The 23,714-nt window shown below is 35.8% G+C and overlaps 1 protein-coding gene and 1 long non-coding RNA gene across 8 annotated transcripts in view; one reads left to right on the top strand and one right to left on the bottom strand.

Annotated features, from left to right (window-relative positions):
• Window positions 1–23,714, bottom strand: part of ARHGEF12 (Rho guanine nucleotide exchange factor 12) — a 126,839-nt gene that overhangs the window by 60,047 nt on the left and 43,078 nt on the right. For 5 of the 6 annotated variants that reach the window (XM_037505460.1, XM_037505463.2, XM_037505462.2 and 2 more), the window contains exons 2-4: window positions 12,262–12,285; window positions 11,068–11,153; window positions 9,413–9,469 (exon numbers count right to left, since the gene is read on the bottom strand). In XM_037505460.1, coding sequence (XP_037361357.1) covers window positions 9,413–9,469; window positions 11,068–11,153; window positions 12,262–12,285 — 167 coding nt within the window. The remainder of the gene's footprint in view (window positions 1–9,412; window positions 9,470–11,067; window positions 11,154–12,261; window positions 12,286–23,714) is intronic. The other variant, XM_037505461.2, reaches the window with a different exon arrangement.
• The window catches only part of LOC129145469 (uncharacterized), an 84,740-nt gene that overhangs the window by 54,277 nt on the left and 6,749 nt on the right, over window positions 1–23,714 (top strand). The window lies entirely within an intron of this gene.

Here is a 23,714-nt window from a genome sequence, read left to right as displayed (position 1 = left end):
TTAACACAATTTCTCCCTAAGAGGATGTATCCTCATTCACGTCTTTGTCTAATGCTGGTTTTAACAGACAAGCAAATTAGTTTTGAATGGAGAAAGTAGAGGGAAGGCAAGTCTCACAGATTAGGGTTTCTTGTGATAGGTAACTTTAGAAAATGAAGTATAGCAAGAAGGCCTCAAGAAATAAATCACCTCCTCTTGGAAGAACTTCCTAAATATCCAGACTGGATTAGGTGCCCTGCAATAGACTCATTGTATCCTCTATTTGTTTTTATCCTCTCATTATATTATATGCTCCAAGAGCAGAGCACAAGAACTCTATCTTATTTACAGGCTTATCTCAGAAACCAATGACATATGTTCTGGCACAGGAAAAAAATTTCAATTGCTAATGAATTAATGAAAATCAAAAAAAGAGAATCTAGAAGTGGATGAAAGCTCAGAAAGGGAGCTGATCAGAGAAGAAAACAAATTACCAACACATATTTAATTATAGCAAAAATTCCTATGCTCCTAACAGACTGCTAAGGAGCAAGTAAAGATAAAGGCGTATTTTAGAAAACTGTTATCTCTAATTCAAAACTGCTTCAACCCCAGACTTTCCTTTACAATTCTACATCAAAAGGAGAAGACAAAGCGCAAAGGAAAAGAGCTACGTGCATAAGCTACACATCTCTCTCCTCTCCCCAGCCTCACTCTAGTATCCATTTATTAGTATTATTCTAAACCTATCTAGTTATCTGAGAATCTGATGTACTTTAACATATAAGAGTAACTAAACTAATCAAAAAAGAAAACACACCTTATACACATAACCAATTCAGAATCGATGGAATTCAAATTAATGAAACTATCATGTCCTATAAATCTATGCCATCTTTACAAATTAGATTTGGGGTCATAATTAAAACAGCTCTCGTACCATTAAAACAGCTCTCATGCCATTAAAAATTCAGAAAACCAGTCTCTCAATTGTGTAGGCCTATTATATTATACTACTCTCCATTCGAAAACAAATTGAATGCTTTGCATTTTTCTTGAGGGACATGTTTTCCTTATTGTAGACTAGGAGCTGTTTTAACCCACCACAGAGGATAAATTCCACCCTTAACATTAAAATCACCAAGAGTGACTAAATTACCATCTCTTCGAAATGTCCTCTTTGACAAAAAATATACATTTCTTTGTTTTAGTAGATTTGTACTGAACATCTGTCCGCTAGCTATTTAACACCGCAGTCTCTAAGTGCTGTGAGGAATAATAAAATACAAAGTCTTCACTCTCAAAAAATTTAAAATCTTGGCAGGGAAGACAATACAGAAGAAATATGACAACAATGATAATACCTAAGAATTAAAGCATGGTATAGGTAATAGGGTCTATTTGTCATAACAGAAGGGAAAGATAAAAGTAGACTCCAAGCTCCAAAAGTCATTTTCAAATTTGATTAAAAAAAATTGGGAGAACATTTTTGCACCCAACACTAATGATAAAGGACTGATCACAAAAATCTGCAAAGAGCTGATGAGACTCAACAACAACAAAGAAAATAATCCAGTCAAAAAATGGGCAGAAGAGCTAAAAAGAAACTTCTCTGAAGAGGAAATGCAAATGGCCAACAGGCATATGAAAAAAGGTTCAACATCACTTGTCATCAGGGAAATGCAAATCAAAACTACCATGAGATACCATCTTACACCAGTGAGAATGGCACATATTAAAAAAACTAGCAACAACAAATGCTGGCGAGGGTGTGGAGAAAAAGGAACTCTTCTGCACTGTTGGTGGGAGTGTAAACTGGTCCAACCACCGTGGAAAGCTGTGTGGAGATTTCTGGACCTACTAAACACAGAGCTTCCATATGATCCAGCAATTCCACTCCTAGGTATTTACCCAAAGGACACAGAAACATCAATTCCAAAGAACACCTGCACCCCTATGTTTATAGCAGCACTGTTTACAATAGCTAAGCTTTGGAAACAACCCAAATGCCCAAAAATAGATGACTGGATCAAGAAGATGTGGTACATATATACCATGGAATATTACTCAGCATTCAAAAAAGATAAACACATGCAATTTGCAGCAACATGGATGGCGCTGGAAGGGATCATGCTCAGCGAAATAAGCCAAAAAGAAAAAGAAAAATACCGGATGGTCTCACTCATAGCAGGAATCTAGAAAACTTAAATAAGGGACCAGGAAAATGAATAACTATAAGAAAGTGAAAATCAAAATCAACAAAAAACTATGAACCAGAGACACTTTTAGGGGGGCAGGGGCGGGAGGGGAGGGATTGGGGTCAGAATGGGGGGGCTGCAATTGTATGGGGAATATAACAATAAAATTTATTATAAAAAAAAAAAAATTCTATGGTTGGGGCCTCCCTGGTGGCGCAAGGGGTTAACTATGAAGCAATCCACAGCCTCTGCAGCATAGTTCAATCCCCGGCCTGCCAGGGAGAAACCCACATGGGCCAGGGAGAAACCCACATGGCGCAGCAGCATACCTCTCCTGTCTCTCCCGCTGCTCCCCTCAGCAGTGTATTTCATTTAGTCTGCCTGTTCTGCTCCCCACTTTGTCTCTGGTGAATCCTCTCACCCCCCACATCTCTGCCCTGTACCCCACCTCTTGTATGCATAAATAAATCAATCTTTATTAAAAAAGAAATCTACAGTTTTACAAATACATATATAGTTCATTGTTTGTTGTACTGAATCCCTTACAGTCTACTATAAAGAATGCTCACTATACCAAAGGTGTTTGGTGTTTATCTCTAAATATGAGGTGTTTTTTTTTTAAGATTTATTTATTTAATTATACAAGCACTAGGTACAGTCAGAAGCGAGGGAGGGTGAGAGAATTCACCAGAGCCAAAACGGGGAGCAGAGCAGGCAGAAGGACCGAAGTACACTGCTGAGGGGAGCAGCGGGCGGCAGGAGAGGTCTGCGCGCCATGTGGGACCCTCCTCTGGTGGCCGGGGAGCAGCTGGGGATGGAACCAGCACTGCAGAGGCTGCGGGCAGCTTCGCAACCCAGCGCTCAACCACTGCGCCACCGGGGAGGCCCTAAATATGAGTTTTTATAAGATCATATAATCACTTCAATATGAATTGTATACAAGTACTATGTAAGAATAAGGCAGAGGGCTTGTTCAACAAGTAAGATAATAATAAGACTTAACCTTTCCTGAAACTTAGAGCAATTCTTCATTTTCACTGTTCTTGGTATGCCATGAAGATTTTTCCCACTATTTTTTAAATACATATGAAGCATTGGTAAACAAGTACAAATTTCTATTATCGCACTCACAAAATATATTACAATTCTTTCTTTTGTACTGAACTGTGAACTATAGTACAGTATCCTATTATTTTTATATTCCTTTCCCTTAATAGCATAGTCCCTGTCATTTAGTAGGTGTTCAATGAACAGTTACTAATTTGAATTTATTTTACATAAGGGAAATTTTAAATAAACCATACTTAATCACGTTTTAAGAAAAAGTAAAATCATAGTCCTGAAAACCATGCAAAATAGAGAAATATTTCTAAAAGCATTAATCTTCTGCCCTGGTTAAATTTTAACTAAAATAATTTTATTTCCCATCTACACTAAAATAACTCCTCTACTTACAAAACTTTTTGTTTCATTTCCTATTTTTCAAGGATTATATTTCGCCTGCAAGTTGATAAAGGAAATCATGGTTCATATCATCAGTGGAAATAAAAATGTTCTATTAAATTTATTTAAATACTATCCTCCACTAAAGTTCTGTTTGTAACAAAGGACATTTTTCTTTCTGTGTTAACAACATGGTATCTGAAACCAATATAGTTAAGATTGCGTTCTCTCAAAAGATAATCACCAAGGATTATATTTTGAAAGCAAAAAAATTAAGTCTGGTAATGCTTTGGCTCAGGGAGAATTCATAAAATAGTATTCTGAAAAAGGTAAAAAAAAACTCACAAGTTTCACTATAGTGAAACAACTTCCTGAAAATGGCAACAACTGTAGTGACAATGAATGAAAAGGGAACGTTACATATGTAAGGAAACATGCTAAACCTTCCATAGTGCACTTACTTTGTTAAAAGCACATTAGTCTCTCTTCACCTTTGATTTTATTACATGACCAAACGTCTCTAAGTCTCACCTCTTAAGAATTAGCTTCAGGGAAGGGTGTGGAGAAAGGCCCATGTGCAACCTCATAAAAACAGCTCATTTTTTAAACTGCTGCCAGACATTTGTGTTTTATGAGTAAGACCTCAGATAATCCTTTGATTAAGAAGCTTCTTGATTCCAAATGCACAATGCTGCAAGCAAGAGGAACCTTAAGTTCCAAGTATGCTGATTTCCTTCTTTTAAACTATTATAAGCAGTAGTTCCTTTCCTAAGATGTATTTTATTCTACCTTAAATTTTTTCAGAAGAAAAATCCAGTTAAAGTGAGTCACATTTTATTCCATCAATTCTTGTTATAAAATACTTCCTCCTAATCCCAACAATCGCTGATTCAACACTCAGTACCACCTCCAGAGTATCAGGCAACATACAGACACAAACATAAATACAAACAACTAGATACAAACAAGATAGCAAAGTTCAGACAACAAATATAACTGGGCAAACCTAGAAAGGCCCTGAAAAGAAGTAAGTATTTGAACTGGGACTTCAAGGATGTGGAAGACTCAAACAGGGAGTTAGAGATGGTAAATGCATTCAAGACAATGGGGATGATATGAGCAAAGAAAAAGCAAAGAAAGAATACCAAGCCATATTTGGGAAACAAAAATTTAGTCTGGTATCTTTAGGTGAATGGAAGCAGATTATTATAGAAAGATAAAGTAAAAACAAAAATAGGGCACATCTTAATATCTACTTGCACTCTCCTAGCAAATGAATGGCCAAATCCTTACTTACAGTAATCTGAACATAGTAGAACATGGTAGAACATAGAACATAGTAGAATGGAGAAAAGTCAACAATGTGAAATCAAAGTAGAAGAAAGATTTAAGTCTACATAATATGAAAATATTCTAATGGGGCCTCCCTGGTGGTGCAGGGGTTAAGACACAACCTATGAAGCAATCTGCAGCCACTGCAGCAGGAGTTCGATTCCCGGCCGGCCAGGGAGAAACCCACATGGACAGACCTCTCCTGTCTTGCCCGCTGCTCCCCTCAGCAGTGTACTTCGGTCCGTCTGCCTATTCTGTTACCTACTCTGTCTCTGGTGAATCCTCTCGCCCCCCCATTTCTGGCCTGTACCCCAATTCTTGTATTAAAAATAAATAAATCTTTAAAAAAAATATTCTAATGAAATGATGAAAAACTGAGCAAAGTATTGCCGATGGAACCAAAGAGTGAGGGATCAATTGCATTGTGAAGGTAGAATCAATGAGACCTGGCAAACTGACTACAGAGAACAAGGGGAAGGAAAACATCAACAATAACCGTAAGAAAATAAAGCTGGGTGTATGAAAGAATGACATTAAAATGTCATGAAAGAATCAGGGAAATTAAGAGAAAGGCTGATCTCTAGCCACAGAGAACTATGATAAATTCCAGACTGGTCATTCTGAATTTGAAGGACAGTCAGAGTTCAAATATTCAGCAAACAATTAAAAATATATGACTATAAATAGGAAGCAAGATCAGGAACTGAAACTTGGGTCATGCCAACATTTGTGAAAGGGAAAAAGAAGAAAAAATAATTACAAAGATAAAGAACCAGATTGATGTAATATTATAGAAATGAAAGAAAAGTTATCTCCATTGCCCAATATTCAGAGTAAAAGTGGGAACTGAGGATTTTCAATTAGGATATTTTGGTTCACCTTCCAAATAGCTTGTGTTCAGACATGAGAGTAGAATTAATAAGCATATGATTTATGAAGACAAAGAAGTTCATATTGTAAAACGCTCGTTGTAAAAATGAAGAAGAAAGCAAAGAGTAACTTGGGAGGGAGTAACAATCAAACCAAGAACCTGCTTTTTTATAGATATGAAAAGCCTGAATAAGAAAAATATATGAATTTTTTAAAAATACATTCTGAACTATCCAAAGCAGGATATTCCAAGTATTAACAGTGTACGTCTGTTATAGACTGAATGTTTGTGGCTCCCAACACCCATATGTGGAGGCCTGACCACCAAGGTGATGGTATTTGGAGAAGACTTGGAGAGGTAACTGGGGTTAGATGAAGTACTGAAGAGGGGGGTCCTCCCCCACAATAGGATTAGTGCCCTTATAAGAAGAGACACCAAGGAATGTATATTCTCTCTCTGTACTTGCACCAAAGATAGTTCATGTGAGCATGAAGCAGGAAGGGAGCCAACTGCAAGCCAGGAGGGAGACTGACCATGCTGGCACCTCCAAAACAATGAGAAAAAAATATTCTGCTGTGTAAGCCACCAGGTCGCTGATATTTTGTGATAGTACTGCCAGCAAACTAACACAGTTTTGAAAAAGACATGGCTTATTTTCCTGGAAATAATACTATTACCTGTAAATAATGCTACCACCTGTAATCCCATAAATATTACACCCATTAAAATTTTAGTGAAAAAATAGGAAATTAAGTATCATTAAAATTATAGATCAGAAAGCATAGCTATACATATTCAACAGACTCCAAAAAGTCCTAAGGACAAAGTAAGGGGAAACGAAATGAATTATTCACCTAATGAAATTCTACAATGAGCATATATTTAACAAAAGAAATCAATATAAAACAAATATTTGACTACCTTTTATCTCACAAAATAATTCTAAAAATGGTGACGCTTAAAACAAATTTGTCTTTTTTTTTTTTTTTTTTTTTAAATTTCTTTCTTCATGCGTTCAAGAACTGGGGTGTAGGCCCAGGTTGTGGGCGGTGAGAGGATTCACCAGAGACTGAGTGAGGAGCAGAATAGGCAGAGATCTACTGAAATACACTGCTGAGGGGGGGAAGTGGGAGAAACAGGAGAAGTCTGCTGTGCCATGTGGGTAGCTCCCTGGCTGGCAGGGGATTGAACTCGGATAGCTTCACAGTGCTGTTTAATCCCTTGTGCCACAAGGGAGGCACAAAACAAATAACTTGTAAGTGAATAAACAGCATTTGTGCTAAGTACAAAGCTAATGAGCTCTACAAGAGAAGACAATGTATAATCTCAAAAGTTATAAGTGGGCTTGTTAAGAGGCCCCACACCAAAGCAATGCCATCAGTTGATATGATTGTACTCAGCCATATTCCAATATTTCCCAGCTCTTTTTGGCTCCCTAAAAATTCTGATTCACACATGCTGATGGCCTACAGTCTGAAAAACTGTATTCACACAGGTGATAAATTATTTGCAATGTCAAAGAGATTTAAGTTAGCCTGCTAATACTATTCTGATCAACACATTTCCCTGCTAAATGCTTTCTGAGGTCTCATGGCTCAGTTCCTTCCCAAAAAAGTATATCAAGGGCTCTCAAGAAACACACAGAGAAGCCACACCTTACTTGCCCATTACTAGGTAAAATGCTTCTTATTACTACCAACCTGATGGCATGTCTGAACTAGTGATAATAACCCTATCACTAATAAGAAAAATATTAGTATAGCATCTAGTCATGGATTCCTAAATTGTTAGTCCTCATTCAAGGAAAACAGTGGGGGAGATGAAATACAACATAGCAAAAGTTACTGGAAAAGACTGGTGTTATAGTCTTCACACATCTAAGGGGAGAATAAACCAGAGGAAGCTCTTTATAGAGAACAGAAAGACAGGATCTGGGAAAATTTGGAAGCTACTTCTGACTTATGAAGCCAAATATTTTAGAAGGGGAAAAAAACCAAAAAAATCAAACAACACTTGACATGCCATAAAGCATGGCACACATTTCCCATGGAACTACTATAAGGTTTAACTACATAGAAAAAACACTGGTCCCAAAAAACCAAACTAAAAACTATCAATATGTATATATATCTAACATATAAGCATTAGCTGGTTTAATACTATGAGGCCTCATAGTATTAAGAAATATCTTATATTATGGGCTCAAGTGCCAGGAGATACAAACAATAAAAGGGAGGAGAGAGAGTTTTGTAGATATTTTCCTTTCATATATGTCAACCTAAGAAACAAGCAGTAGGGGAAACGTCCACTTGATAGTAGACTTCGACTCTGTTAGAAAAGGCCTGGTTTTGCTTTGAGGCTGAATTTGGCCAAATGTGGGCTCTTCTTAAAAAGAAATAACTTAATAGTCTTTAAGAAATTAGTTTAGGGCCTCCCTGGTGGCGCAGCGGTTGAGCGCTGGGTTGTGAAGCTGCCCAAAGCCTCTGCAGCACCGGTTCGATCCTCGACTGCCGGGTGAGGGTCCCACATGGCGCGCAGACCTCTCCTGCCTCCTGCTGCTCCCCTCAGCAGTGTACTTCCTCACTCTGCCTGTTCTACTCTCCGCTCTGGCTCTGGTGAATTCTCTCACCCTCCCGTGTCTCTGACTGCACCCAGTGCTTGTATAAATAAATAAATAAATCTTAAAAAAAAAAAAAGGAAAAAGAAAAAGAAATTAGTTTAAAAATCTTGTTTCCAAGCTGTGCTTCTCCTATAAACTTTTCTCAAAAAACTAATTAGATACCCCAAACAAGGGAAGAGAGCAAGTAAAACTACGCAAAGGAAAAGGAAAAATTTGCACGAACTTCACAAACATGGCAAAGAGGTCACAGTCAATAAATATTAAGTGTTTTAATCATCTATTGTAAAAGTTGATGATTCAGGTTAAACCTGCCCTTTGTGAAGATTATTTTTTTAAAAGTGCCATTTTGAAAATTTCTCATTCAGAATAAGCTTCAGAAAAATTTGAGACAAATCAAAGACAAATTCTTCAAGCTACAAAGATAAAAAATACTCAAGCATTTTCGCTATTGTGGCTAGATTACACAAGAATGGCATTTACAAAATAAAGGAACAAAAAAATAAAATAAAAATTGCAAAGAACTGCTAATATGTCTGATTACAACAGTACTATATTTAGAGGAAATACTGGTAACACTGATGAAATGCTACATGATGCAAAACCTCAAAATAGGACATGGGAAGAATATGCCAAGAATTCAAAGCCCATCCATATTTTTTGGAAAAACCTTACCAAACAGATTAGAGATAATCACTTTCCTAACAAACATGATGAGAGAGAAGATTAATTATGTGGCCTATTCTTACACTACAATGTTAGTGTCTAGCAACCTTAAGCTTCCACATCACAGTCACATAAAAACCCCAGGCTCCCTTTCCCTGCAGTAGATCATGCCATGCAGAGCGGACAAGAGGAAGGCTGCAGTTATTTAAAAAAAAAAAAGAAAAGAAAAGAAAAGAAAGAAAGAAAAAGGACACAGCATGAAGCAAGCTCCATAGGTGCAAGGCTGAATTGGCTACATTAGCTTACCATATATCTCCGATCTACTCTCCTCTGAACTAGACTTTGTCTTCTTGGAGGAGCTATCTGCACAAGAGCGGGGGAAAAAAGGAGAGAGATATAGAAAATATGGAGACCAACATAAGGGGAAAAATTCATGGGGAGGGGGAAAGAATGAATCATGATCAAGTTAAATTATGCAAACATGAAGTATGAACATCACAGGTGATAGCACTTAGAAATAGTCACGAACAGCACAGGTAATGACATATTTTAAAGATTTATCAAAGAAAAGACAGTGCAATAAAATATGTTTAAACAAAACAACACATGAATAGTCTACAAAATGTATCATCTGACAATTGTAGAGATGACAAAGCACTAAAAGCTGTAACAATCTCATTATGAAGGATTACATAATACTACTTTACTAAATCTGTCTTTGGAGATGGCAACACACCACAGATGAACAATACAGAATAAGTGGATCTAACAAGACTATAATACTCTTACAAACACAGGGCAGAAACCTGTGACCCTCATTAGCAAAAACAATAACCAGTCATATAAATGAAAGCCTCTGTGCCCCATGCAAAATTAGCTGTCAGAAATTAAGAATTACCTCTTAAAGGAGACCCAGAGTTACAAATGGCATAGTCCTGCCATCAAAACCTCCTAAATTGATGATTGGCATTTCATTTTTACCTGCTACCCAAGATAGAGGTACGTTATTAAGTATTAACTGACTACTTTTTCCTTTCTATATGATTTATAACATTTCTTCAAATAAAAGCAGTTTATACTAAAAGTATGAAACATCTTAACTAAATACAAAAACTTCACTCATTCTCTTAAAATTTTAGATATTTCTAATCTAAAATATCTGAGAGTACATACATATACCTAAGACCTTAGCATTTACTTAATCTTTTTTCACAGGAACAAGTAACTAAATAAAATAGTATGTGTTCAAAGAATACCTATGTTTCAAATTACAAAAGCAAAATTATCAAGCAATTTTATAAAATTAAATACTGAGTGAATTTACAAGGAGATAGCAAAGCCTATAATTTACAAGAGGAGTTCAATCTATCTGTATAAAATTAATAGTAAAAATTCTGTTAACATCAAAACTCTAGGGAAGGTCAACACTATGGAAGGTAAAAGACAATTCTCTGAATTCAGAATACTTTTTAACTAAAGAAAAAGGAATTTCTATTCATTTTCTTACTTTAAACTGAAGTCATTACTGAAAAACCACGGATTGTTTAAGTTGTATTTTATTTGATACTTAAAATACCATGAATGTTTAAATTACTACAGAAGTCTGTAGTTGTTATAACCTTGATTTTATGACATACTAGCTCATCTATCTGGTCAGACAGTCCTTGGTTTGACCAAAATCTTGAATTATGATGTAACTATTTGTAATTATCATCATTATTTTTAAAAACAATATGTTCTACAATGATGTTTCCATAATGGAATCCATAATTTGTTACTTAAAATGTTTACATTCCTCCTGAATGCTAAAGGTTTTATGTTATGTAAATGGAGAGAAAAGGAGACTCCTAAACAGCTTAAATAACTATTTCTCCGTGTTTCAGGGAATTATGTAGCGTAAGCTATAGGATTCTGAACTTCATGACTCTTGATATTCTTTAGAAGAACAAAGTGTTTTTTACCTGTGGGGTCAAAATCATGTGATGCACTGCGCTCAACTTTCTGCTTCTTATCTGTTGGTGACTCTCGGTTCAAAATACTTCCATGCCTAAATTTAATCAAAGCAATCAAATGTTTAGTAAAAGGAAATCATTAGAAAAAAACTTCAATTTAAAAATCCCAAGTGTGCTTTACAAAGAGAAACCAACAAATCAGTTTATACAGTCTCATAAACTTCTCAGTTTTAAAATTCAGTCTATCTTATGTGCAATACAAATACTTGGTTATAAAATGTGTTTAAACCTAACAAAGTAGAATTAATTAATATTTAATAATTAGTATTAAAGTCTATTTTATTCTTATAAACAACTGTTTAAATTACTTTAGGGGTTTTCACAAGTTAATCACTCTTCTTTCCATTTAACAGATTAAACAAAAATACCTAGAAGTAATCAAACGCATTCCCCAACCTTACATATACTATATACTATAAATCACTGTATAAGTATAGCATAGATGAGAAGAGTTTTTAAAAAATGTCTTAGGCAAGTTTCAGTTAAAGCCTGCCCTTAGTTCTCATCACAGAATTGTTAGCCAACCCCTGATGACTCTGGACTTACCATTTCTCCTATGCCCTAGCCAATTACATTGATTAGAAAATGGGTGGGTGGCAAGTGAGACCATAACTGTAAGACATATTAAATTGATTAATTAAAAGGCCAAGATTAGCATTGGTATCTTGGACTATGCTATCCCTTAAAATAGTAAAAATACTATAATAATTAGGAATGACATACTGCCTACATTTTAATTAACTAATAGCAGTTACAGTTATCCAAGTGATAAAACACATCAAAAACCGGCAATCCATTTATACTGCCCCCACTAAGCTACTTACATCTGAAAAAAAAAATCACAAATTTTTAAATAAAACCTCTTCATAAAGAGTGACCTTAAGGATCAAAACATTGATATTTAAATGTTTTGTTTTAATACTTAAATATTTTGTATTAAAACATTGAAAAGGTAATCAAAACAATGTTGTCTTAAGAAAAAAATATACAGGTTCTGTAATATTTTAAATTTGTAAAGCATTTTGATATTTTGAACCATTTAAATTGTTTTCAAAAACCACAAAAATCCACTATAATTTCAACGAAAAGCTTCTAATTAAAATATAACTTAAACCTATGGTACACAACTGAAGTCTGACTTACCTTATAGGTTTTTTGAGGGGAAACCTGAAACAAACAAAAAAAGAAGGGTAGATACAGTTATTTCACTTGTAAGATTGTTACTAAATTTATTCTTTCTACTAAAGCAGAATAAGGGATTAAAATCATATGCTAAAACAAGACTCAACAAACATGTATAATAAAAACTTTACTTTGTTAAATCTTAATTGCAGACATATTTACCATTCATTAGCTGTCCCTTAGTATGGGTTCTCTTTTTAAAAATTATAATAATAACAGCAATAGTGAAATTTATTGAGCACTTACATGAAGCTATGCATTATTCTAAACTCTTCTCCTTATCTTATTTAACCCTTAAAAAAATAACTATTAAGATGTTTCCATTTTGCAATTTCAAAAAATGAATGAAGAGAAATATTTTACCATTAAAACAGTATACTTAGTTTAGCAGCAAAAGTTCCTTCCTGCCCATCACCTCTCCCCTCCAGCAAAAAAACTGGGTGCTGATCACTGCTCTATTTATTATGATCTAACCTTTGATCATAATAAAACTATGATCTTCAATCACTTGTTTAATTTTAATAACAGAAATCTAGAAAAAAATTACCACGGAAATACCATTAGTCATTAAAAATGTTCCAAAAGTGGGTACTTTTTTTTTTTTTACAGTTCTGTAAACTAAAATACAGCATTTCCTACTGGTTGTCTTTTTTTTTTTTAAACTAGAGGCTTCCTGACAAGAGCGTAGAGCTATTCATAAGCAGTAACCTAAGTCAAAAAGAATGTTCTTAAATCTTTTCCCATTCCTCTTTCCATTTTCGTCCTTTTAAGAAATTATCTCAACCTATGACATTTCCAGTAAAGATTATTTAGTGTAGGTAGTAACAACAGGGCCTATTAAGTCATCAGTGAAACTATTTTTCTTTTAAATGAAAGGTTATTAGTAAAGACAGTATGAAACAAAACAGTGATACTTGAGTGATTTTTATTTGGTGTGGAGATAATCTAATAAAAAAACTCTTCTCTTAAAATATATAGAGTGCTGTAAACTAATATTACATCAATTAAAAAGGGGGAAAAAACTTTAAAATATAAGCTTAACTACAATTTCCTTTAATTCCTATATAAATCAAAACTGATCCAAAGATAAAGACAAATCTCCCCTAGTAAGTGATGGCGCGCTGATCCACAACAGAGTTAGAGATAACAAGACATTACATCTTCAGAAGAAAAACAAGTTCCTAAGTAGTCTATTCTCACTTGTGGCAGGGAAAGTGTGGGGGGGGGGGCTAATATGTTTTTTTTTAATTTACAGACGAATATTTAAGTTGGAGTAAATGGATTCCCAAATGGGTTTTTGCAAAGGATAACAGCCTGCAGTTAGCAACCTTTGCCACGCAGCCTCACAGACATTATAAAAACTTCAACCCTAAAACAATACTGCTTGCGTCAGGGAATGCAACATCTAGGGAGATTCTGGTAAAGAATCCCGGAAGTTCCCAGCCTACTGATTGTAAACCAGTTTCCTGAGCTATTTTCTCTTACAAAGGAATGGAAAAGGAGGGGAAAGAAGAGGACAAAAATGGAATGAAAAGATGGACAAGGACCACCTACAGTAAAACTTAACATCATCTACTTACTATATTCATCAAGTACAGATAAGAAACTCAAAAAAAAATTTTTTTGAATCACAATATTTCTCTAATCACTAAATTACTTTAAATCATGTGGCAAAACAAAGACTTACATACATATGTCTGTGTAGTTTCACATATACTAAACAATGTCAAGGGACTTTCCTGCTATTTCATTTGTTCTCTCTGCTCCAGGAGACTCCCACAAATTTGTAAAGTCCCTACTATGTGCTGGATTGGACTAATGCTCCACTGAGATGGAGATATAATTATATAACTGGCAATAGGAAGTTAGAACCCGAGAGAAAAGCCTGAAGACAGAATTGAAGATTGGAGTCATCAACACACTGGTGATTGAAAATTAAAAAAAAAAAAAAAAAACAACCAAGGATCAAATACTAGGGCTGAGACTAAGAATGGATGGAGATTAAAAGAGAAAGGACTATCCCAAGGTCCAAGAAAGGCAATAACACTATCAAATGCTATAGTCAGTTGTAAGGTTAAAAAAGCAAACATATTCTAAGAAACAATTGAGACCAACATTAGAATGACTAAAAATTCTGGTACAAAATCCTATTATTTTCAAGTTCCTGTTCATTGTGTAGTTCAATTATAAAACCATGACAACTCTGTTGCTTAGATATTTATGTAAAAAGCTATATTTGAATGCTGACATAGTGTTACATGTGCCTAATTAAACTGAGTCTGGCTTTGGAAAATACTGTGTTAATGACTTGGATATTGAGCAAACAATGAATGTGTCTTTCTATGTGTGTGCATGCATTTTTCTAGATATAAGACAAAATCAAAATACCAACATGGACAACGATGATAAAGGAAAAGATTGTCAGGAATTTGAGTCGTTGGGGATAAGGTGACTAAATGATCTTACTTTGGACTACCTATGCCAAATATACTTGTATATGCCAGAAATCCTAACCAGGGGCTTCAAATGTCACAAAACATTTACTCACTTGACACATGATATCTTTTCCTTGTTAGTTCTGACCTTAATAATTAAAGTCATATAAAGCAACAGTCCTCCCCCCAAAAAAATATGTATTTGTTACTATAGACAACCGTTAACTTGGTGATTAAATAACCTTACTCAAAAAATAACATATATTGGAGTAAGACTTCCATTTTTAGCCAGGTCTAACTATTCTCAAATGTATATATACACACATATATATGGTTTGCTAACTGGGATATCCCTTTAGGATAGAATCTCTTCTGTATTAATAAAATTCCACAGAACTGCCGAAAGTTTTGTATTAAGACATATTTGTTATAATAAATAGCCCACTAGAAATCATATTTTCTTAGTATTGATTTTGGTGAGGAAAAAAGCTAGCCTTTTGACACTACTCCGAAGAGAAGCATTCTGCAGGACTAAATAGTGATATATACTCAAATCTTAATTTCCCTCTCTCTCTCTTCCAAGGTATTATAAATCCTCTCCTTGGGCTTAGTTATGATGGGGAATTTGGAAACCTAGATAGTTATTAATCAGGACTGATCTAAATGAAGGGGAAGATGTTAAAGAAATTTTACTTTTATTGGATACTGGTCAAGCATTCATTAGTAGCAGAACAATGCTACTTACTAAATTTAGAATTAAAAAAATCCCATTGTTAAGAGACATCCTGATTTTACCAATGTTAAAATGCAAGGGGAAAAAACTGTGCACCCAGGAATCAATAAAATATAGTACAATTTTATTATAAACCATCCGAGTGAGGAGTGTTACTAGACAAAGAAGTCTGCAAAATATGTAATATGGTAATTCTGGGGTTCAGCCTCCATAAGATGATGATAAACATCAGTGGAAAAATACATACTATTTCAATATTGTTAAAGTCAACAAAAATTAGATGTGAACTCAAGGTTTTAGGGGCAGGGACTCCTGAGAAAAAAAATATATCTAGGTTCATATTCTAGTTTCACAATGTAAAAGCTGCTTGAACTTGAACATGGGCAATTTGCTTAATCTCCCCAAGTGTCAACTGTAAAAATAATTTAGTATTAGTACCCATCTCACTAATTTCTTTAGAAGATTAAATTAGAAAATGAGAAGCACTGTCTAGCATATATTAATATTATTCACTATTTTTCACTCAATTTTTTGTTTAGATTTATTTATTTATGCATATAAGAACTGGGGTGCAGAACAGAGATGCGGGGGTGGGGGAATTGCGAGGATTCACCAGAGAGAGTGGGGAGCAGAACACGCAGATCTACTGAAAGACCTGCTGAGTGGAGCAGTGGGCCAGACAGGAGAGGTCTGCTGCCCCATGTGGGTTGCTCCCTGGCCAGCCTGGGATCCAACTTGTGCTGTAGTGGCTGGCAATAGCTTGACAGCACTGTCTTTAACTCCTGCACCACCAGGGAGGCCCCTTTACTGGATATTTAAGTATCATTCACTATTTAGAAGAACAAAAATAAAATCCAAACTTTAACAATATAACTTTATCTTAAAATGAGAAGGAAAATAAACTTAAATACTAGCAATATTCAAATAGGTTTTTAGCTTGACGAAATCCATAGACATGTTGTAATTCAAAGCCAGTGTATAAAGCCATAGATTTGTCAAGTCTTAATACATAAAATGAATGTCAATCTTCAAATTAACAAACTTCTCAGATGCTACAGGTTAAGAAAAAAGATCAGGTTACAAACAAAACTCAAGTTTCCTGGCAAACAAGGTCAGTGCTTTCTTTTTTTTTTTTTTTTTTTTTTTTAAAGATTTATTTATTTATTTATTTAAGCACTGGGTACAGTCAGAAGTGCAGGAGGGAAGAGAATTCACCAGAGTCAGAGCAGAGAGCAGAGCAGGCAGACAGACGGATGAAGTATAATGCTGAGTGGAGCAGTGGGCAGCAGGAGAGGTCTGCATGCCATGTGAGATCCTCACCCGGTGGCTGGGGATTGAACCGGTGCTGCAGAGGCTGTGGGCAGCTTTACAACCCAGCGCTCAACCGCTGCGCCACCGGGGAGGCCCAGTGCTTTCTTTTTAAAACCTGAATTTGTGTTGACCATATCTGCCACTTCTTACCACACAGTCCATTACTTCCTCATCTCCTTTAAAATATCAAGGGGCCTCCCGGGTGGCGCAGCGGTTGAGCGCTGGGTTGTGAAGCTGCCCACAGCCTCTGCAGCGCTGGTTCAATTCCCGGCTGCTCACCGGAGCAGGGTCCCACATGGCGCGCAGACCTCTCCTGCCGCCCGCTGCTCCCCTCAGCAGTGTACTTCGGTCCTTCTGCCTGCTCTGCTCCCCGCTCTGGCTCTGGTGAATTCTCTCACCCTCCCTCGCTTCTGACTGTACCCAGTGCTTGTATAAATAAAAAATAAATAAAATAAAATATCAAGAATGATTAAAGTAATCTGTATCCTGGGTGTACAGGTTTTCATTTGTCTGTTTCTAAACAATAATTTACATGCCTGGAGCATAACTTAAAATGTGAAATTACTCTAATATGAATATGAACCAGCTTGTTCTAATACTGTATAATTTTCCACAAATAACAAAACAGCTGAAAGGGCATTTGTCTACAATACATAAATACCCCTAACTGCAGGGACCTGGAACACAGTGCTGACTTCATCTGAACCATTAATTCCATCTTTAGATTTTTGTACAGTAAGATTCATACAACCGAAGCAGTAAAAGACTACTATCACTACTGAGAATACCATTCATAAATCCTTTTTCCACCTATAATTTATAACTAGTCTATAGTTTATAGTCACTAAAAGAACTAAAATTTATGAAACTGGTCCCAAAAACAAAACAAAACAAAACAAAACAAAAAAACCCCTGAACATTATCTATTCTATCACTGCACTTTTTTTCCCATTAGCAAAGAGATCAAAAGCATGAAAAGTTAGCAGAGCTGGCAATATAAAACATGAGTTATAACAGTAGGGCTCGAAAGCAAAAGCTACAGCTGACAGGATGACTGAGAGAATTTTTCTAGGTGTTATTAGTTTTAAATTTCTGGATCTTGCAATACAAACCACAAGATGTCAAGGACCAGAAAGTTGAGTTCTGACGTAAAATCCAAAGATGAGTCACAAGAATGTAATGTAAAATCTCAAATTAACTTTTAAAACTAGTTTAAAAAACACCTAATAGCCTGTATCACTACAATTAAATTTCCTTCTCCATCCATGAAATGTTTTATTTTGTTCTGAGGAAATTCTTTTACATTAAAAATACTTTTACTGGCTATGTAAATAATGAAGGAGCTAATGAAATACTTTGTTTCAAAGTAATTTCTCCTTACAAATGTTTTGGTTCTGGCTTCACATATCAACAATTCCTCAGTTTCTTATAGCCATATACTTAGTTTATCATAAACCCCAATTTTCTGCTGTCAAATCTGTATACTTCAAATTTTCAGACTACCACAAAGGAACAAAAACCTCTGATTTTGCAGGGGGAAAGGTGAGAAGTTTAGTTCTTGCCATTTCACACTTTTTTCTACAAGAACTTTTCTTCACCCAAAATCAAGGAATTAGAGCTGGGGTACACTCTTTCAATAACAATCACTCACCACTACACTGAATATAGCGAGTGGGAGGGCCAGGATAGGGTTTGACAATTACCTTCCAACACCCCAGAATTGGGCATCACTGATTTACAAGTTCATTTTCTCACTTACTGACATTCAATTCTACTATCTCCCTTAGATGCTAAAAATAGGACTTACCCTAATATACTTAATATGTAAAATTGACATTAATAATGTTTATATAAATCTATGTTCATGATACTGTTTTCATGACATTTTCGAGATAATTCCTACTTCTTTCTACTGGTTTTCTACTTTTCAATATGAAGGAATGTCTTTTTATTTCCAAAGAAATACATGTAGAAAATTTTTAAAAAATAAGCAGATACACAGAAAACAAAAATCATGCATAATCTCAATGCTCTGCATGATCAAAGCTCCCCATCTTTTCTCAAGACACAGATTTCTATTTCTGTTTTTGCATAGAGTGTAAATACAGTGTATTGCTTTTATAAAAATCAAAACAGAAGTACTGTTTGGTAATTTTTTAGCCTAGTAAAACATCAGCATAATTTTATACTATTAAATATTTCACTGCAGCACTGGATTTAAATTGTGCTGCTTAAAATACTAGAGGTTCCTTAGAGAATGGGTAGATGGAGCTCCAGGTTCCCCATACGTCAGAGCTATTAACTTGTATTTATTTTATATATTGAACTTCCAAATAAAATGAAGATATGGGAAAAAAAGAGCTCTAATTAATCTTGAAACTGCAAAGTGTTTTGTGATATGGCTATTTAATTAATTTAACCAATTCCCTGTTGTAAATATTTAGACTAGGTCCAGTTTTTCAGTATAATAAACATGTAACAAAATATCCTTGTAACTCAAGTTATGCACTCCCTCTTGATTTCCTCCTTAGGATGAATTTATTTATAGTAAGGAATCCACATGGGAGTTTGGACTAGAAATAAGAGGAATCTGTGTGTGTATCAGATAAACAGAGAGGATGCACCAGTCCCCTAGCTCAATCCTATTTACTTATGCCTACCTTTGTGAAGGTGATTGGGGCTATTTTAGGAAGAGACCTTGTAAGACACTGGGCCAGGGTAACATTATGCTGCTGCCCAAGTGACAATGTGTGATATAATATAGATGATCTCTATCTCTGTTTAAAGTAAAAGCAAAATAGGGACCCACGTAGTAGCAGTTAAAGGTGTATTATTCACAAATTGAATAAATGTCAAAAGGCTACAATGAATTCATATTTGAAAACAAATCTGTATTTTACTAACTATATCATTTCATTGGGAAAAAAAGTAGATAGGGAAGATGCAATACTCTGAAGTATATGAACTATACAATAAGTATATATAGAGACTCTTAGATTCCTTGCATTAAACATGAAAACAATTCCTAAATTGGGAACCATTACATTTGTTATATGTTGAATTGTGTACCCCAATAAGATGTTATAGGGATACGGAAATTGACAATGAATGGATCTGTCAATTTGTCCTCACAACTGCATCGATTTTTTTGGGGGGGTGACTCCCTGGTGGCGCAGTGGGTTGAGCGCTGCGCTGTGAAGCTGTCCGCAGCCAATGTAGTGTGGGGGGGGGGTTTCCCCCACATGGCAAAGCAGACCTCTCCTGCTGTGACCCGCTGCTCCCCTCAGCAGTGCTTTCAGTCTGTCTGCCTGTTCTGCTTCCCACTCTGTCTCTGGTGAATCCTCTCGCCCTCTCACGTCTCTGGTCTATACCCTGGCTATTGTATAAATAAAAAATAAATCTTTAAAAAAAAAAAAAACAATTGCATCAATTTTGTTTCATGAATTTTGAAGTTCTCTTACTAATTTATAAGTTCAGAACTGTTTGTTACATCTTTTTTCTCTTTTATCATTATCAAATGACTTTCTTTATCTCTAATAATATTTTTGCTCTAAAGTCTTCTTTATCTGACATTAATGTAGTCATTCTAGCCTTCTTTTGACTAGCATTTGCATAGCACAGCTTTTCCCATCTTTTTACATTTGAACTATATGTATACTTTTAAAGTGTGTTTTTTATAGGCAATAGTTAAGCTTTTATGTTTTATCAAATTGATAATCTCTGAATTGGGATATTTAGACCATTTATCTTTAATGTGATTATTGATATGGAGAGGTTTAAGTTTATCATCTTGCTGTTTGCCTTTTGTCTCATCTATTGTTTCTACTTTTTGCTTTCTGACATCTTTTGAATGTCAGAAAAATTATTTTAGTAAATCAATTGACTTTCATAATAATTTTTAATATTCTGTTAATTTAAATGATATACTTAAATTATCTGATTTTTGTATTCTAATTAACAGTATAGTTTTGTGCACATTCTTGATAATCCAGTACATGTTTACTAAATGAATTCACTCATTAAAAAAAATTCTATTTAGATTATAGAGGATATAACTGATTCTCAATCCATAAATAACAGTCTTCCTTCTTAGAAAACACCAAGTTTATTCAGTTATCTACTACTTTCCTCAGAAACCTGCTGACTCGGGGAAGTCAACGACATTTACAGCAACAGAGATGGGCTTTTTGGCCTAATGGTAATTCCATTCTTGGGTCAAAAAGAGAAAACGAGAATAGAAACAAGGTTCACAGGAAGCATCTGTGAAAGTATTTTTTCACTGTTAAGAAAAAGATATACACATGAATCTTTTCTTCTCGCCCACTGGACATGAGTAAGGAAGCAAGTAGGCTGATTGTTCTCAGTATTCTTAAGTACTAGTTCAGGATAGAGGTGACACGGATGGCAAGAAAGTAAAAATGTAAAGAACCTGGGCCTTTGATAGATGAAGCCACTAAATCAAAAATCTCTGAAGCTTCTATATTAGTATTTGAGTATTTGAGCAAGAGATATATTAAAATTTATTATTTTCAAATAAACATTATTATATAATAAAAAAAAATCTGAAGCTTACCTCTAGACTTCTTTTTATGTGATCCAGTAAATGCCCTTACTGATTAAGTCAGGTCAATTTAGGTTTCCTATGACAGCCAAATACATACTAAATAACACAAACAGCAATCTATGCCAAACACTGTGCTAGATACTGGAGGTTACATCAGCGAACAAGTAAATGTCTCTGCTCTCAAGAAGCTTACAATCTATTAGAAACCTAACTAGACAAGAAACTACCAAAATAATTTCAGATAGTGGTAAGTGCTATGAAAAAAAATAAAAGAGATGTGACTGTGACTAAATGAGTTAATTCAGTTTACTCAAAGAAGATCTCTAAGGTTTTTGAGTCAATACTTAAAAGAGCCAGTTATGAGAAAATCTAGGGATAGCGAGTTGTAGGCAAAGGGAACTGCTAATATAAGGATTATAAGAGAGATCAGCCTAATGTATTTTTTTTTTTAAATAGAGGCATTTTATTTATTTATTTATTTGTTTTGTTTATACATGCACTGGGTACAGTCAGAAGTGCGGGAGGGTGAGAGAATTCACCAGAGCCAGAGCGGGGAGCAGAGCAGGCAGAAGGACCAAAGTACACTGCTGAGGGGAACAGTGGGCGGCAGGAGAGGTCTGCGCGCCATGCGGGACCCTCCTCCGGTGGCCGGGGAGCAGCCGGGGATCGAACCGGCACTGCAGAGGCTGCGGGCAGCTTCGCAACCCAGCGCTCAACTGCTGAGCCACCGGGGAGGCCCAGCCTAATGTATTTTTGAAACACAAAGTTCACTGTAGCTTGACTATAGAAAATGACCATTAGAGCTATACTGAGATGAGATCAAAGATGTAGACAGGGGTGAAAGGATGTAAGAACATGAGTCATGTAACAAAATCAAAGCACAATGGAAACCAATGGAAGGTTTTAAGTCATGACCTGATTTATGTTTTTTTTAAAAAAAGATTTATTTATTTATGCACACAAGAACTGGGGTACAGGCCAGAGGTGTGGGGGGGGGGGTGAGAGGATTCACCAGAGACAGAGTGAGGAGAACAGGCAGACCTATTGAAATACACTGCTGAGGGGAGCAGCGGGTGAGTCAGAGAGGTTTGCTGTGCCATGTGGGTAGCTCCCTGGCTGCTAGGGATCAAATTCATGCTGCAGAGGCTGTGGATAGCTTCACAGTGCTGTGCTTAACCCCTTGTGCCACCATGGAGGCCCCTGATTCATGTTTTAAAGGAATGGTCTGATGTATGAATATACCTTCATATTCCATAGATTTGAACACGAACAAAGTCAAATTCAGTCTATGTTTATAGTAACACTATATTTTGCCTCCCAAATCTAATATTTATGAAGCACCTAAACATGTGGAGACCACCACAAAAAGTTCATAATGTTGATATAGCCTGACCCTGCCAAGCATGAATTCCACTTTACCTTGAAGTTAGATTTTATTTAGGAAAAAGAATAACAGGAGGAGACACTAGGAAAAGAATGGCGGAGGGGGCAGGGGGCGGAGTGAGGCCCTTAAACTGTCCTCTCTACCCTATTTTTTCTAGATAATGTCTGAAACTCATATTTTTATTTATTTATTTTTTTAAGCATAACATGACATGAGTGTAACATGACTGAAAGGCATTTGGTAAACTTAGAAGTATAGTCCCTGCCCAGGCAAGTGTTTCGGCACTTGTTCTAACACAAGTATTTGGATTTTTCCAAGAGCTGATGTCAGGGCTTTTCAGAGAGACAGAACCGCATTTACAGGCCAGAGAAGGAAAAAGGGTTTCCCCAGCAGCTATGCTCAATGTGGCCTTTGTACTGTTCCACTGGTAAAAGCAGGAAGATCCTGCTAGATAAAGCTATTTAGTTTCTGAAAAAAATTCTACACTGGGATGGTGAAGAAGAGTGAAAGGCTAGAGTCTCCATTAAAGGAACCCAGCTTAATTTTCTATCATTGCTCAAACCTGAATTTAAATGGGCTCATCATCAGAGCAAAGGTTTCTGAATTTTTTGGTGTTTTTTTTTTTAAATATTCTATTTTTTTATTTATTTATGCATTCAAGAAATGGGGTGGAGGCCAGAGGGGCGGTAGGGTGAAAGGATTCACCAGAGACAAGAGTGGGGAACGGAACAGGCAGATGTACTGAAATAAACTGCTGAGGGGAGCAGTGGGCCAAACAGGAGAGGTCTGCTGCATCATGTGGGTAGCTCCCTGGAAGGGGATTGAACTCATGCCACGGTGGCTGGTGATAGCTTGATAGTGCTGAGATTTTAACCCCTGCGCCACCAGGGAGGCCCAGTTTCTGAATTGTAATGAGAAAAACTATTCTGCTGTGTTTATATTTAAAGAGGTGAACTGGCTGGAAATAAACATAGAGAGGTAAAAAAT

The sequence above is a fragment of the Talpa occidentalis genome, unplaced genomic scaffold (genome assembly GCF_014898055.3).
Source record: "Talpa occidentalis isolate TD23 unplaced genomic scaffold, MPIMG_talOcc4v2.1 talOcc4.12, whole genome shotgun sequence".
NCBI lineage: Eukaryota > Metazoa > Chordata > Mammalia > Eulipotyphla > Talpidae > Talpa > Talpa occidentalis.
This window is presented reverse-complemented; position numbering and strand designations above follow the sequence as displayed.